Consider the following 14830-nt stretch of genomic DNA (forward strand, 5'->3'; position numbering starts at 1 on the left):
TGCTTTCCCTCCTGGTTTTGTATGACCTCCCCTTTACAGTCTTGTGGCCTCTTCCTATGTCAATGTGAGCTTAATGCACTCATACAAAACATGGGATGTGCCTCCTCTGTAGCGGTCCTGAGTATCGATGGTCCTTCAGCATTTATTTCTACGTTGCTGGATGTCAGCTGATAGCCAGCTGTCAAGGTTTAACATGAACAAGATGGCAACATTTTGGCAAAGCTTGTGGAGTGCCAGCTCATAATTATTTTTTTCTTCAGTTTGGTGTGAGAGTTTCTGAAATGTCAGAGGGAACAAAAAAAAATTTTTGGAAGTGAAGAAAAAGCAGAATCACAAAAAATCCTGGATGCATCCTCAGGAATTTTTTGAATTTTAATTCTCTTCAATCTGGGCCATTTTCACTTGGAAGCCATTGTATGACCATGGCAATTAAGAATGGCACAGACATAGTCAGGTCCCCTCTTTTCTGTCCCCTCATTGTAATGGATGCATTTCTGCAACAGAATCTTCTTTAGAAGCTAAAGGTAGAATTCTGCTGAATTTGGTATGAAGATAAAGTACTGGCATTTGCTAGCTCGTTAGTTAAGCTCCATAACATGTCTATCCATTTAGGTATTAGTAGGTTTTTAAAATCCCAGTAAAGAAAGTTGAAACAATTGGGCTATCTTTCTAATCTTGTGCTTTACGTTTATGCAGATTTATCCAACTATCCATTGACCATGAAAGTAGTGTGAATATTTTATTAGGCTTTTGTTTGGAGGTAACTTTTAGTTAGTAATGCTCCATAATTGCAAAACGTTATGATCCAAAGGAATTTTCAAAAAAAAAACTGGGAAATGTTAAGATAGTCTTGTTAAGTCCAGGTTGTTTTAAGAAGCAGGAAGGGTAGAGAGAGTAACGTTTGCAAGATGAGCTGTGCTTCATAGTTGTGAAAGCTAAGTTGGTTAAATGAATACGTAACAAAAGAAGTAGGTATTAAGGATAAAGTGGCATTCAGAGCTTTTGTTGTTCTGCACCTCTTCTGCTGTCTTGCAACTAAAGCACTTTTTTTTTTTGTCTAGTTTGTTCTCCATCCAAGAATAATTTTCAAGGCTGAAACTGTGATAAGAAAGGCATAGTAATATATAAGACACCCTACATGAAAAAGATTATTGTCGCTTATTATTTGCAAACGTAAACACTATCAAATGGAATTATTTTCTTTGTGATTTATAGTGCTGATTTCAGATACTGGGATTTTGCACTATATACTTTTTGGTTTAGAAATATTATTTGAAGTGTTAAAAACAGAAGAAGTGAGTTTGCTTTGAAGCGTGTGGGTTATATCCAAATAATGCATCTGCATTGTATACTCATTGCCCTTTCTTAGTCTGATTTCTGCTTGTATGCTTTTTAATCACTGAACCATGTTTAAATTTTGTCAGTGCACCTTTCCTGCTCTCTGTTCTACCTTTTGGGGCTAGAGAGTTCAGAAGGGGTCCTTGCAGTTCAGCCACCCTCACCTCTCGTAGCTGTGTAGCCTTGCTGCTGTGTCAGCTCCACGCTCTCAGGTGTGCTCGTAGTGTAACTGGGGCTGGGGCCTGGAGGCCAGGGGTAGAAAAACCCTGGTCTGCACCAGGCACAAGGTTTATAACTGTCAGCTGATTGACATGGCTGGTAGGCAGTAAAGGCAATTCCTCCCCTTCTCTTCCTTCCCCTCCAGGGCTCGAGGGCTCAAAACATTTCCTTCTTGAGTGGCAGCAGGTGATAGTTGTTGAATTTTGGCAATTTCTTCCAAATTGTGGGAGCTGCTGTGATCTAGGAACACCTGCAGTTCAGGGCAAAGATACTGTGAAGTGGGTGTTTTGTGCTGCTGAGGGTGAAGCCCTCCGCCGGCAGGCTCCCTGCCGCTGGGAAGGACTCCCAAGGTTGCTGTAGGGGAGTAGCACTCTGAATTCAAAAGTCACCAGCAAGAGTAGAACTGTGGTTGAAATGCAGCACTCTTGTTCCAATTACTGAATATTTATCTGTATTACTGGAAAATTTTAAACTAGTAACTTCACATTCTAAGCTAGAAGACAACTGCTTTTACAGTAGTGGTATTTTATCCCTACAGAGCGGTTGTTTATGTCTTATGTTTAACTTTGTCCCTGTCTAGCGGAAATCCTATTTATGAATATATAAAGACTTACTGGAAGTGAATTATCAGTGTTTACATACGAACTAGTAACACTCTTACTGATGTAGTTTTTAAATTAAAAATCATTACCAACCCAGTGCCAATATTTTCCATCTATTTCCAGAGTATTAATGAAGATTCTTTAATAATTGTTATCACTCTTTTTGTTACTTTATATATATATGCGCATTTGTGTGTGTGTGTACACATACACTGTTATGTGCCATAATGAAATATTCATAATTGTTTTTGCTGGGCCGATATACTTGATGTACTGGATTTATACACTTGAGTTGGAAAATCAAAAAATTATTGCCTAATAATTTTTCTTATCTCTCTTCCACAGTCATAATGAACGAAAAGTAACCTGCAAGCATCCAGTAACAGGGCAACCATCACAGGACAACTGTATTTTTGTTGTGAATGAACAGTAAGTGGCAGCTGTTTCAGTCTGTAAAATACATGTTTTAAAACTTGTTAATATTGAAGTAAGATTCAGTGATTGCTAATTGTGAAATTTATTTTTGCCAGGTCAGATTAGCATGTATAATGTTTTACTTGTTTAAATTATTTGAAAGTAATATTAAATATTTAATACTATTTTTTAAGATCAAAACCATAGCCCAAATTAGTTATATGTTAGAAATGCACCGTGTTTATGCACTGTTTGAATTTCCACTTGCCACTTTACTTACTCTGTAGTGTTAGCAAATGACTTATATAATAATCCAATAAACTTCCAAAAAGGAATACATTTTTTAATCACTTAGGGACAATTGCATTCCTTTAATCTATCATGTTTTGCCTGATAGTTTCTCCTCAACTGGTTGTTTTCTTGGCCAGTTGAAACACTTTCTGAATCATTGGATAATAACTTGGTTTTGCTATCTTTGCATTAGTTTTGTAGAATACTCAACAATATGAGAATGTATGCATGGAAGTCATACCTGACCTCAAGATTTTATATGTGGCTGGGTATTGGGTGTCCTACTGACCACCACTGCTGCAACATGTTACACAGTGACTGGAGTGAAAACCATCAGAACTGCAATACGTGAAATTTCACAAACATGCATGTTCTCACTGAAGTGGGACAAAGCCATATGGGGTTTTTGGAAAGCATTTCTTCCCATTTCCATCTCATGCTCGTATCTGTCTTTTGCCCTCCCACCAACATCTTAAGCTAATAGAGATGTCTTAAAATTAATCTATAATAGATTTAAGCTTAAAACACAGTGCGGATAACTTTACAATGAAGTGTGAATTGCTTTCAAATTGGAAAAATAGGACACAGGCTGTATTAGGCGACATCTAGGGATGCTTTTTAATAGCAGTCTACACAGACAGCATGTTCTAGTGCTATTCCATATTCTATTTTCAGGACTGCTGCAGCAATGACATCTGAAGAAAAGAAGGAACGACCAGTAAGCATGATATGTGAAGCAACTAACTATAATCTGACATCAGATTATGCTACTCATCCAATGAGCCCTGTGGGCAGAGTAAGTCTTTACATCCAAATTAAATCAAAATCATACAGTTATTCCACAAGGTACTAGACAGTGCTATATATTAGTATTCTATTGCAAAAGAGAAACAAAGCATCTATCTTTTCCGGGGCATTTGGCTCCTGTCATGTTTAATTTGGAAACTGAAGTGTCTGAAACAAATTATCACTGAAGCTGTAATTTTTATCAGGTATCTCAGATCTTATGACTTGCAGGTACTTAAATTGTTTACAGAATCTGACCTTTCTAAACTGTGTGAACAGAAAAATCTGGAGTGACTGATCAGACATGTGGGCAAGCATTGTTACGGAAAGTGCTGAATCACAAACAATTGACTAGATTTCTCCAGGTAAAATAGAGAGAATTACAGTTGTAAGAAGTAGTTACAAGAGAGATGGAAGGTGACCCTGTGGTAAAATCAAAGGGCAGACAACATGATTTGCTATCACTGAACCATAAGTAGAAGTCCTGGTTTCCTAGGAGAGTTCCTGGGAAAAGTCCTGGAGATTCCTAGGTCACCTTAATTTGTGTCCCACTTTCTCCATTCACCCAGCATCTCAGAAGGTAAACGCCCATGTGTTTATCGAGGTGATGGGTTCAATTATATCAAGTTTATTGGATAAAGCTGATGAGGCTATTGCATGCATTTCTTTCCATTTTCTGGACAGCTTTCCTGAAAGGAAAGTGCACTTGCTACAAAATTAAGGATTTCCTTAAGTTTGCTAGGACAAGAAGATAATATCTTTGATCAGTGATGACAAAGAGCCCTATAATCTCTTCTACCCAGCAGTTAACATTTAAACAAGGAAAAAAACCCCATACTTTTGCTAGTCATTGAAAACTTTAACCTTGAGTAGTGCTTTTCAGCAGATTAATCCAGCCTGCAAGAGAAAAATAAATTTTGGAATGTATTTTAACTGAGCAAATTCCTTAATTTCAGAAGCTTGGATTTAAATAATTTATTTTCCATGTGGTAGGAAACATTGTAAGGTTTCTTTAAGTGCGTTTTGGAAACTTTTTTGTTGTTGTTTTAAATGTCTCGTTAGACAGAATCCTTGATCTACATTAGAAAAGTGTTATTTAATGAGAAAAGTGTCTTAATCTATTAGTGTTGCTGGGGGGGGGAAAAAAGGAGTTACAGATGAATTATAAACAGTAACAACATCCATCTCAACTTTCATATGATCGTGTTTAAGTCCATGCAGGAAAGACAGTTTAAAAAAAAACAAAACTAACTAGAAAAACTCCAAACAACAACAAAAAAACCTAAACCCAAACCCAACTACGCCCTAAAACAACCAGGCAAACAAAAAACCCAAGATAACTTACAGTTAGAGTTGTAACTGTGATGTAAGTTGCAATAGTTACACAGAAAATTAATTACAACAGAACTAGCTAGGAAGTGCTTTCAGGTTAAATGTAGAAAAAGAATTACAATTTAGAGGCACATGTTTTACAAACATACTATTCACACTCCTCTTTCAAGAGAGAATTTTAAAATGCCCTGGAGAATGTTTGTTTCATAGTGTTCTAGAAGGAACATGAGATTACTATGGCCCAGTTACTGTAATTTCTTTACTTTCATTGATTAATGACACTTTAGCTTCCTGAGGCAATTAAGATATTTTGAAAAAACAGACTTTTGTTCTACTTTTCATTCCTCCTGTCTGTTCTAGTTATTTAAATGCACTTAAAATATTAATATGATTACTCTGACTGTATGTACAATTACTGTACATCAGACAAATGCAGATTTGTCTGAATTACTGCAACACCATTTTAAAAGTTTTGTTTTCAGGAGATGAATGCTTGCAAAGTAGGACCACAGCTAATATTAGTCAGCATTTTCTTGTGTTTGTTTAATGCTAAGGAGTTTAATTGTTTTCAAAGTTAACTGTATAGAAATTGCCCACTGCTTGTACCTATATACAACAACTGATGATCTATGTTTTTACTCATATCTCCCAACAGTAGAACCTGAAATTCTTAGCTGTCTTATCAACCTTTGAATATAATATGTAGAGGCTCTGTATATTGCAGCACAATTAAAGAGGAGTAAAATATTGGTGAGGAAAGTAAATTGCAGAGCAGAAGAACACTTCATGTGGTTGCCACACCTATTTCTAGGTGTTTCTGTTTTCAGAGAGAACTCATGAGCACACCTAGTATTGGAAGGTAATGAGGAAAGGAAGAAAAGTTTGTGGTACAACTGAAGTTTCAGACAGTTGAGGGATATAGAAATAAGTTCTCCCTTTTATTAATGTTGATTGATCCCAAATAGATATGGAACTGGGAGAAGTTTCTATTTTGTGGCAGAAAGACTCACTGGAGCCTAATGCTGCTGCTGTGTAGAGCCTAATATGAGCTGAGGCAAAAATCAGTCTCTCCCCAGTAAAAGTCTTAATTCTAATCCTCCTTTCCCGCTATATATGTGATGCTGGCCAAATAACACACTACAGCTCTGTCAAGTGCTGCTTCTTCCCTATCAGATTAAAGTGTATTTCTAAACTTGAAGCCACTAGCACATACCTCTGACTGTGAAAAAGTTCTGCATAGGCTTGAGATGGCTACAGAGGTATATATTTCCACCTCTCTTTTTAAAATTCAGAAGTTGGTTTTGTAGTTCTCTTATTTTTTGGTTTTTTGTTTGGTTGGTGTTTTTGGTTTTTGTGTTTGTTTTTTTTTTTTTTTCTCCCCCGCTGTTAAAATCACTACCTAGACAAATATGATTATATGTCCTGAAATGCATTCAGGGAATCAGCTTTTTAATGTGTAAAGGCAGTCATATTGCGAGTCACCCTCCACAGTTCATCTCCTCTGCTCTTCATTGCTGTCCTGATTATCAGCAGAATAAGGCTAACAGTTTTCTCACAGTAAGTGGAATGGAGTGTTAGCCCAGGACAGCTGCTGCAGAGCTCCTCATAACTCCATTACAGCTAGGATGTATCACACAGTTTATAAATATTCATCAGTTCGTTTATGGATATTTCATCTAGTGCTTAAGCTAGTCCAGCTTTAAATGGCTAGTTTAGGTATAGCCATACATGTCTTCTCAGGATTCAGGTTAGCCAGAAATTTTGGATAATGATCATGAGATACATTAGCAAGCAGCATAGTAAACAGGAGCAATGTGAAGGGCAGTATCGGTGCTCAGGGTTGAGCATCTGTACTGTGTTTTCATGATTTATATTCAGACTGGTCCAGTAGTGCTCTTTGTGCATCTTCCATTTTAGTCTTATCTAAAATAAATCCAGTTTGCTCTGCTATGCAAACCAAAACACAGTAAGAGTAAATGACTGGGAGATTTGCTTCAACAGCAACCTCCTGGTCCAAGCTAAAATGCTGAGGCAGAAACCCACTCAGCTCATGGAAAACTACAACATTGGAAGGCACTGAAATTGCCTACAAAATCCAGAAGGCAGCATCATGTTGGTTTGTGGTTTGGGAGATAATGTAAGCCTTGAAGACTGGAAACATATTTTTAAACAGAAGTTGCAAGTAACAAAGATTTAGATTTCCATTCTTTAAGTTCACATGCAGAAAATTTCCTTATCAGCAAGGTTCTCGACCCATGTTTTTCAAATATAGATGCAATAAGTTTAGTGTTAATTAATTCATTACTTCTGTGCTAGTTCTGAAACTGGGGAAGAAGCCTCACTTAAATTTTGTGTCCTCTGCCAGCTAAGCAGAGAAGAGCAGCTTGCAGAGTGATGAAGTGTGCAGCGCCAGCTACTGACTGGTCTGTTGCCCAGAGTTCAAAACCCTGCCAGTGTTTGTTTTCTTCAGGTTTGGGAAAGTGAATGTCACTGTCTGGACTTCCTGGCTCCTTTCTCGGTACTGGAACTGTACAGGGTCCCTCCCGTAGGTTCTGGTTTTGAAGGTATCACAGTTGCTGGGACCATTCCTTGGAATGGGTCATATGGTACCAGATGTGACTTAGTTTGCTAGCTCTCTTACCTTCTGTCCTTTCCAGCAAGTGGTTAGTAGTTGAACCTTTCATTCACTATCCTCCTTTTCTCTTTGCCTTCTCCAGAAACTGGAGCTGTGCAATATGTCCTATATTTTTAGCACTATGGGGTAAAAAGTAGTTGAACCCTTCGTTATTTTTTTTCCTTTCTTCCTGTTTCCTCAGTTTGAGATATATTAGATATATGTGTGAGAGAACATGGGATAGCCAGGGATCCCAGACATAACAAGAGGAGGAGATGATCTAAAAAGTTTGAGAACCCATAATTAGTTTATATATACACCTACAATATTGCAATATCCTAAAATACTCAGTCTCGAGGCTCAGAATTTGTTGGGAACCGTTGTTCCTTTATGCAGTGTGTGGTAAAATAATCACAAGTCATCTAAATTTTTCCCTGTATTAACTAAAATTAGAAAGCACTTGTGATGCTGTGTTTAATTACAGGAAATTTGTATTCAAAGTTAGTAAGATGTAACCCATTAAAACTTTGCTGTGAGCTCAGTGAAATTGGAGTCAGTATGGTTTATTATCAGACCTACCTAAGAGATATCTATCTAAATTAGCTGAATTTGTTAGTAGACTTGACATTAGTAGTACATATGGTTGGTTGTGTTTTCAGAAGCATCCTTAATACGTTAGCCATTTTACAACCATAGAAAGTCTGGAACACTCTTCATTGGTTTTGAACCTTTAATACCTAATAATAGAGCAGGTATGAGTGTTATAAATTATTTCTGATCAAAATCTTGGACGGCTCTTGTGTGATATGCCAGTGTAGTAGCCATATGGGTTAACTGAGATAGGTGCAGTTAAATTTATAATGTGCTCTGGATTATTACAAGTCCTCTGTACATTCCTTTTTTACAGCTGGATGTCATAATTCTCTTGACTTCTTACAAACCTTTATCCATTTTGCACTGGTAGAATTTTTCAGATGAAAACGTGAAAGATTTTTACTCTTATTTTTAATTAGGTTTTGAAATGCTTGCTCTGTCTTGCTTTCCAAACAGAGCTGAGTCAAATTTCTGTATCTCCAAGGGAAATTAAAAGCATTCTGATTGTTTTTTGTGTTCCTTCCTGATTATTTCAAAAAAAGAAATACAAAATGACCTTGTTTCATTGTGTTTTAGACTTAAGGCAAACACACATAGTTTTTGTGATATTATTCTTTTTTGGCTAAGCTACATTGTATTCTTCAGTTAATGGCATTGCTGACAAAAGCTGCACATCATTTTAAATTGCAGTTTTCAGTTTATGATTTTTAACCTACTGTGGAATTCTCCCTGAAGCATGTATAAAACCCAGCTCAGTTCTGTGATGCATGTTGAGAGAATTTCCATAGAGAAACCCCATTTGCAACAAAACCCGAGCATTTGTTTAGCCATCCTCCTTTAGGAACTTTGCATAGCTTTATGATTAGCCTCAGTAGTAGAGATGGGGGAGCTAAAGCACAGGATTGTATTGTCTCAATTCAAATGGTGAATTTGGAGCAGAGCTATGAACACAGCTTAAAAAACTTATTTGAACTTTACTTCTTTTGCATAGTGGGATACTTTGCTGTATCACATCGCATGGTCTCTGAGGCACCAGTTCTTACAGAATTTAAAACACAAGTAAACATTCAGCTAATTTAGTTGCAGAACAAACTTCCTAAATGTAGGCTGAAGAGAATGAAGTATGAATTGGCAAAGCGCTGCACGTTTCTTTATGCCTTTTCCAATTTCTTTTGGTTACTCAAGTAGAAGAAGGATAAAATCTAAAATGAGTTATTTATCCTACTTTTTTTAATCATCTGTGATCATTGCATAGCTGTAAGGTTGTAAAAGGTATAAGCAACAGCAGATAAAACCACTGGAGTTTCAGGGCAAAAGTTTCAAAGTAGGCCTTAGTGCAACCAGGTAAAATAATGAATACTCAAACCAGCCAAGAGATCACAGAGTGAACGGTTCTTGAGAGGGAGGAAAGTATAAAAGGAATTTAGTATATGTTCGGAAAAGGGGGAGTTATATCTTGTTGAAATCGGAACAAATTCTCATATATTACACCAGTGTTGGAAGCAGGAAAGAGTCGAGTTTTCTTGCCCGAGTGATGTAATTTTTCATAACTAATAATAGTTCGGTTAGTTTTACTTCTCTTTCTGCAGCTTGGTAGGCTTTCTACCTACCTTATAAGAAGGTCAGATATATATTTAGTTGTTTTTCTTGTTAAAAAAAAAGAAATAAAATTCTTTAAGTGCTTGTCTTGGGATTTGTCTTTAAATTTTTTGCAGAGGAAAAAGAAAGAAATGCTGAAGCCAGCAGAACCATCATAATAATTATTTATCTAAAAGGGGAATACAGTTTGTATTCTGCAATCCCCCAGAGGAAAGTGTATAAGAAAAAGACCTTAAAGAAAAGAAAATGTGTTATGATTTTTCAACAGATATTGATGTCATGTTTACTTTAACCTGTTCAATTCAATTTAGACATCACGATCTTCAAAGAAGGTTCATAATTTCGGAAAGAGATCAAACTCAATAAAGAGAAATCCTAATGCACCAGTTGTCAGACGTGGCTGGCTCTACAAACAGGTATTCTGACCCTCTTTGCTTTCTTTTTTTTGTGTGTGTTTTGTTTTGTTTTTTGGGAAGGTGATTATGTACAAAAGACAGTCATTTGCATAAAATACAATGATAGCAATACCCGAGTGAAGCTATAAACTGTGAGGAACTGACATGTGGTATTTTAATTAATTAGCTACTTATTGGATGACATTTTGGTACAAATGAGTAAGAGCATCATCTGAAGTATGTGATCTCTAGCATTTAGTGACAGTGTACCTAGCCTGCTGTACATTTGCTATTCTGCAATACCGGACCACTTGCACTTTCTTGCTGTGCGGGAAATCAGTCGAGTAGTTTGATCAAGAAATTGAACAAGGGACCTCTTGATCATCTAGCACAACCTCCCCTGCTTGATCCCCCCATGACTTGATCCAGCTGGGTTTTGAATATCCTCACAGATGGAGACTGCACCACAACCTCTCTGGGCAACCTGTACTAGTGTTTGATCATTCTCATAGTAAAAAACTTTACCTCTGCTCAGGTGGAATTTCACGTTTCTGTATTTGTGCCCATTGCCTCTTGTCCTGACATTGGGCACCACTGGGAAGAGTTTGGCTCCATCTTCTTTACACTCTTCCATCAGGTATTTATACACATTGATAAAATACCTCCAGAGCTGCCCTTTCTCCAGACTGAACAGTCCCAGATCTCTCAGCCTCTCATGTGAAAGATGCTCCAATCCCTTAATTATCTTTGTGGCCCTTTGCTGGATTCACTCCAGTATGTTCACCTTTCTCTTGTAACAGGGGGCCCAGCACTGAACCCAACATTCCAGCTAGACCTCAGTAGTGCTGATTAGAGAGGAAGAATGTCCTCCCTTCATCTGTTAGCAACACTGCTAATGCAGTCCAGGATGCTGTTGGCCGCCTTTGCCATGAGGGTGCGTTGCTGGCTCATAATCAGCTTGTTGGCCACCAGGACCCCCCCCCCTCCATGTTCTTCTCCACAGAGCTCCTTTTTAGGTGATCAATGCTGATGTGTACTGGTGCATGGGGTTATTCCTCTCCAGATGGAGGACTGAGCATTTCCCTTTGTTGAACTTCATGAGATTCTTCTCTGCCAAGTTTCCCAGCTCGTTGAGGTCCCTCTGAATGACAGCACAACCATCTTGATGTATCAGCCGCTCCTCATAGTTCGTATTATCTGCAAACTTTCCGAGGGTGCACTCTGTCCCAGTGTGCAGGTCATTAATGAAGATATTAAACAATCTTGGCCACAGTATCAACCCCTGGGGCAGACCACTAGCAACTGACCGGCAGTGGTGCCACTGATCACCACTCTGGGCCTGGTAGTTCAACCAGTTTTCAGTCCACCTCACTGTCAAAATACATACCGTTGGACAGGGTTTATGTGTAAAATTATTTAAATGCTGTGATGTTTGATTGGCTTCTGTAAGAAAAGGTATTGCTGTATGTTTCCATGTTGTAGTAGTGATTGAAAGCCAATTTAGTCAAGAGTTTTACCAACAGATACTATCTTCAGAAATTTACAGTGAACGCTTGTGCAGGTTTCTTTTTGATAGTAAGATAACTTTCTCAACATGTTTATGTAATCACAGAGAACAGCAAGTTTTGTTTGACTCGGGGTGTGCTGTCTCAATGCATGTAATGCTATTCTTCTGTCATCTTTCTACTAATTTTTAAGTCCAGAGTCAACTCTTTTTTTGGGAGATGTTTACTGTGAACATACTGTTACCATGTTATGACATAATCACAATCAAGAGGAAACAGTTCATAAATCTATTGATACAGAAGGGTTGTACTTTAAAGTAGGAAAGAATTTAAAATATGAGACCCACACAATCATTTTGTGTGCCTCCCTCTGTCTGAAGAAGGCCAAAAGATCACTCCTAGCTTGTCTCATTGCTGGCAGAATTTTACACGTGGCTGTGTAGAAACCTGTTGGTGTTCTTGACTGATGGGATAAATGTGATGTTGCATAATAGCCTCTTCAGAAAGTCTGTCTGATGGTTTGTGATAATCCTTTATGCTGAAGAAGTTTGGGTATTTTCACATTGTACAGTTGATTTTTTTATGGCCAGTGTCCTTTGGGCCAGGGGTCCAGCATCCAAATCTGCTGCTGAGTTGATGACCTTGTCAGTGAGGTGAGGAAGGCAGTCTCCCCTCCTTGTGTCTGCCCTCCCAGCTGTGAAATAGGAGCCGACTGCTATGGGCAGTGCTTCCAAACTTCATTAGTGTTTGTTAAACCACTTTGAGGTCCTCAGAAGGAAGGTGCTGTAAAGTGTTTAGTTATTCTATTTATGAAAATGGCAAAGGATTTTTTAACTTTTCTGAATAATATTTCCTAGCTAATGCTTGCTTTACCTTTTCTTCTCCCTCCTTCAGCTCATTTCCCCCACTCCAAAAAGAGCAGAGCTTATACTAGCTAAAAATTATGCTTTTTTCTCAAAAAAACCCCAAAACAAAACAACCTCAAAACCAAACCCACACCACCCCGCTGTTTTTCGTTATAGCATCCCTCTTACTGGTTGTCACAAAACCTATTTACTACAAGAATATCGATAATTCACATGTACTTTTCTTCTTGGAACAGATTAACATATTAAATCTGATTCTACTAGGATGTGTGCGCTGCAGTGCTCTGGCTTATTTACACTGCAGTAGTGGTGGTAGTCTTTCATTTTGAGTTGTGCAGTGTAAATTGTTTATAACCATGAAAGAAAATGAAATGTTTTAGGAATAAACTTCATTTGGTAAAGAAATTTGGTCTAGATAGGTGAGTGGTAGTAGAAGATGAAGTTCCGCAGAGTTTCTTCAGAAAACAGAGGAGGATGTACCCCAAGTATGACATTGCCCTTTTCCTTTTTTTAAAAAAGTATGCATTTATTCAGTTAACTGTAGGTTGTAGTCTCTAGCATGCTAAAATAATGGGCTCTTATGTATTCTTGTATCATGTTAACTTCAGGCTTCCTGGGTTATGATCTTTGTTGTCAAGTCTGTGATGTGAAGTCAAAGATACCTAAAATATCTTAGTGAAGAGCATGAACTACTAGCACACCACCACAGTTATGTAGTACCTGGTTTACTTTATGAACTGTTACTATTAACAGTCTGAAAGTTCTTACTTGGTCACTTTGATTAATACAGGACAGTACTGGAATGAAGTTGTGGAAGAAACGGTGGTTTGTGCTCTCAGATCTGTGTCTCTTCTATTATAGAGGTAAGTTCCACTCAGGAGAGTTTCGTTTGCTAATTTTACTGGAAGCAGATAAATTTTGACACACCACTCAAATGTAAGAAATAAAAAGCTGCTACTTAACTTAATGGATTAAAATAGTTGTATAGCTGTCAATATCCAGGCCTGCTACTTTTATGTTTTTGTTTTGTTTTGTTTTTTTCTTTCTTAATTACCAATTTCACATAATTGCTTCCTGCCTATCAAGTATGCTCAAAGGGAAAACCCATTCACAGCCACCTCTTTTTATTAAATTCTGGGTTGTTTCCTCACTGCTTCTGTTGCTGGGAACTAAATATGCCAGGTTAAGTCTGATTTTTCATGCAAATTAAGTAACTGAAATGGGGATAGGAAAGGGGATAGTTCAGAGGAGCTGAAACTCTGCCTTTGGAATGATAAAAAGGATGTATATGCCTTTTGGGAATCTAATCAGTGTTCATAAATACTTCTAAAGTGAAATGTTGTCCAGTTCCATATAAGTAGAAGTCTCTGCTGTATTTGGAACAAAGAAATCTGTTAGTACCATTATGTAGCTACATCAGACTTATTTTACACAGGAAAAATTATCTGCTTGTAATTCTAGTCTGGAGATGTGTATGTTAGAAAACTGATTCTTTCACCATTACAGATTATTAACTTTGTGGTCCTGAGGGGATAAACAAATGGGATTTGTGCGTATGGAAGCGTGTTCAATCCTGAAATAAGGTGTACAACCATAATAGTTTAAAGGAGGCTAAGAGCGGAGAATGTAAAGCATGGCAAAATAGAGGAAAATAAACAGTTAAAACCATCTGCAGCCCTAACTGCAGAGGAAGGGTAAGAAAGGGTTTCAGTTTAGGATGAGACACTAGAGTTGGTAGGAGTGATGTTGATGCTGGTGATGATGAAAGCAGTGACTTGATGAATTTTAAATGCTATCTGTTAAAGTGCAGCACGGTTCTAATCTATCTAATCAAGACAAATCAGGTTATGAAACATAAAACCAGTTTGTAACTAGTTTAGTTAACAAATTCTGAATTATTGAAATATAATCATTAGGCTTTGTTTCTATACCCCAAGAAGTACATATAATTGGATAAACCACTGCTGAGACAAAATTAGGCTATAATTTCAGTCACAGAGGCATTGATTGTGATACAGTTATACTGCATTTAGTTGAGTGGTCATTATATACTCTGGGTATATACCCTATTCTTATAGGGTTTTCTTATTTTAAACAAGTTTTCAGGCTCTGTCTTGCAAAGGTTCTTTAGAAAGTGCTGCTTTGTAGCTGCCTTAAGAACAGATTAAATTGTCTTAAAGGACTGAAGTATCTCAAAATAAAACAAAAAAGTGATAAGAAAAACTAGCAACAAATAAATCCAAAAAGCTCTATAATCTTACTTTTTCATTTCTAC

At 37.4% G+C, this 14830-nt stretch overlaps 1 protein-coding gene across 1 annotated transcript in view; it reads left to right on the forward strand.

Annotated features, from left to right (window-relative positions):
• Nucleotides 1-2511: 2511 nt before the first annotated feature.
• Nucleotides 2512-14830, forward strand: part of PLEKHA5 (pleckstrin homology domain containing, family A member 5) — a 64990-nt gene continuing 52671 nt past the window's right edge. The window contains exons 1-4 of the mRNA XM_009706609.1: nt 2512-2588; nt 3540-3660; nt 10101-10205; nt 13346-13418. Of these exons, the coding sequence (XP_009704911.1) occupies nt 3553-3660; nt 10101-10205; nt 13346-13418 (286 nt within the window). The 5' untranslated portion in view covers nt 2512-2588; nt 3540-3552. The remainder of the gene's footprint in view (nt 2589-3539; nt 3661-10100; nt 10206-13345; nt 13419-14830) is intronic.

This window comes from Cariama cristata, unplaced genomic scaffold (assembly GCF_000690535.1).
Source record: "Cariama cristata isolate BGI_N322 unplaced genomic scaffold, ASM69053v1 scaffold17548, whole genome shotgun sequence".
In the NCBI taxonomy this organism is placed as follows: Eukaryota; Metazoa; Chordata; class Aves; order Cariamiformes; family Cariamidae; genus Cariama; species Cariama cristata.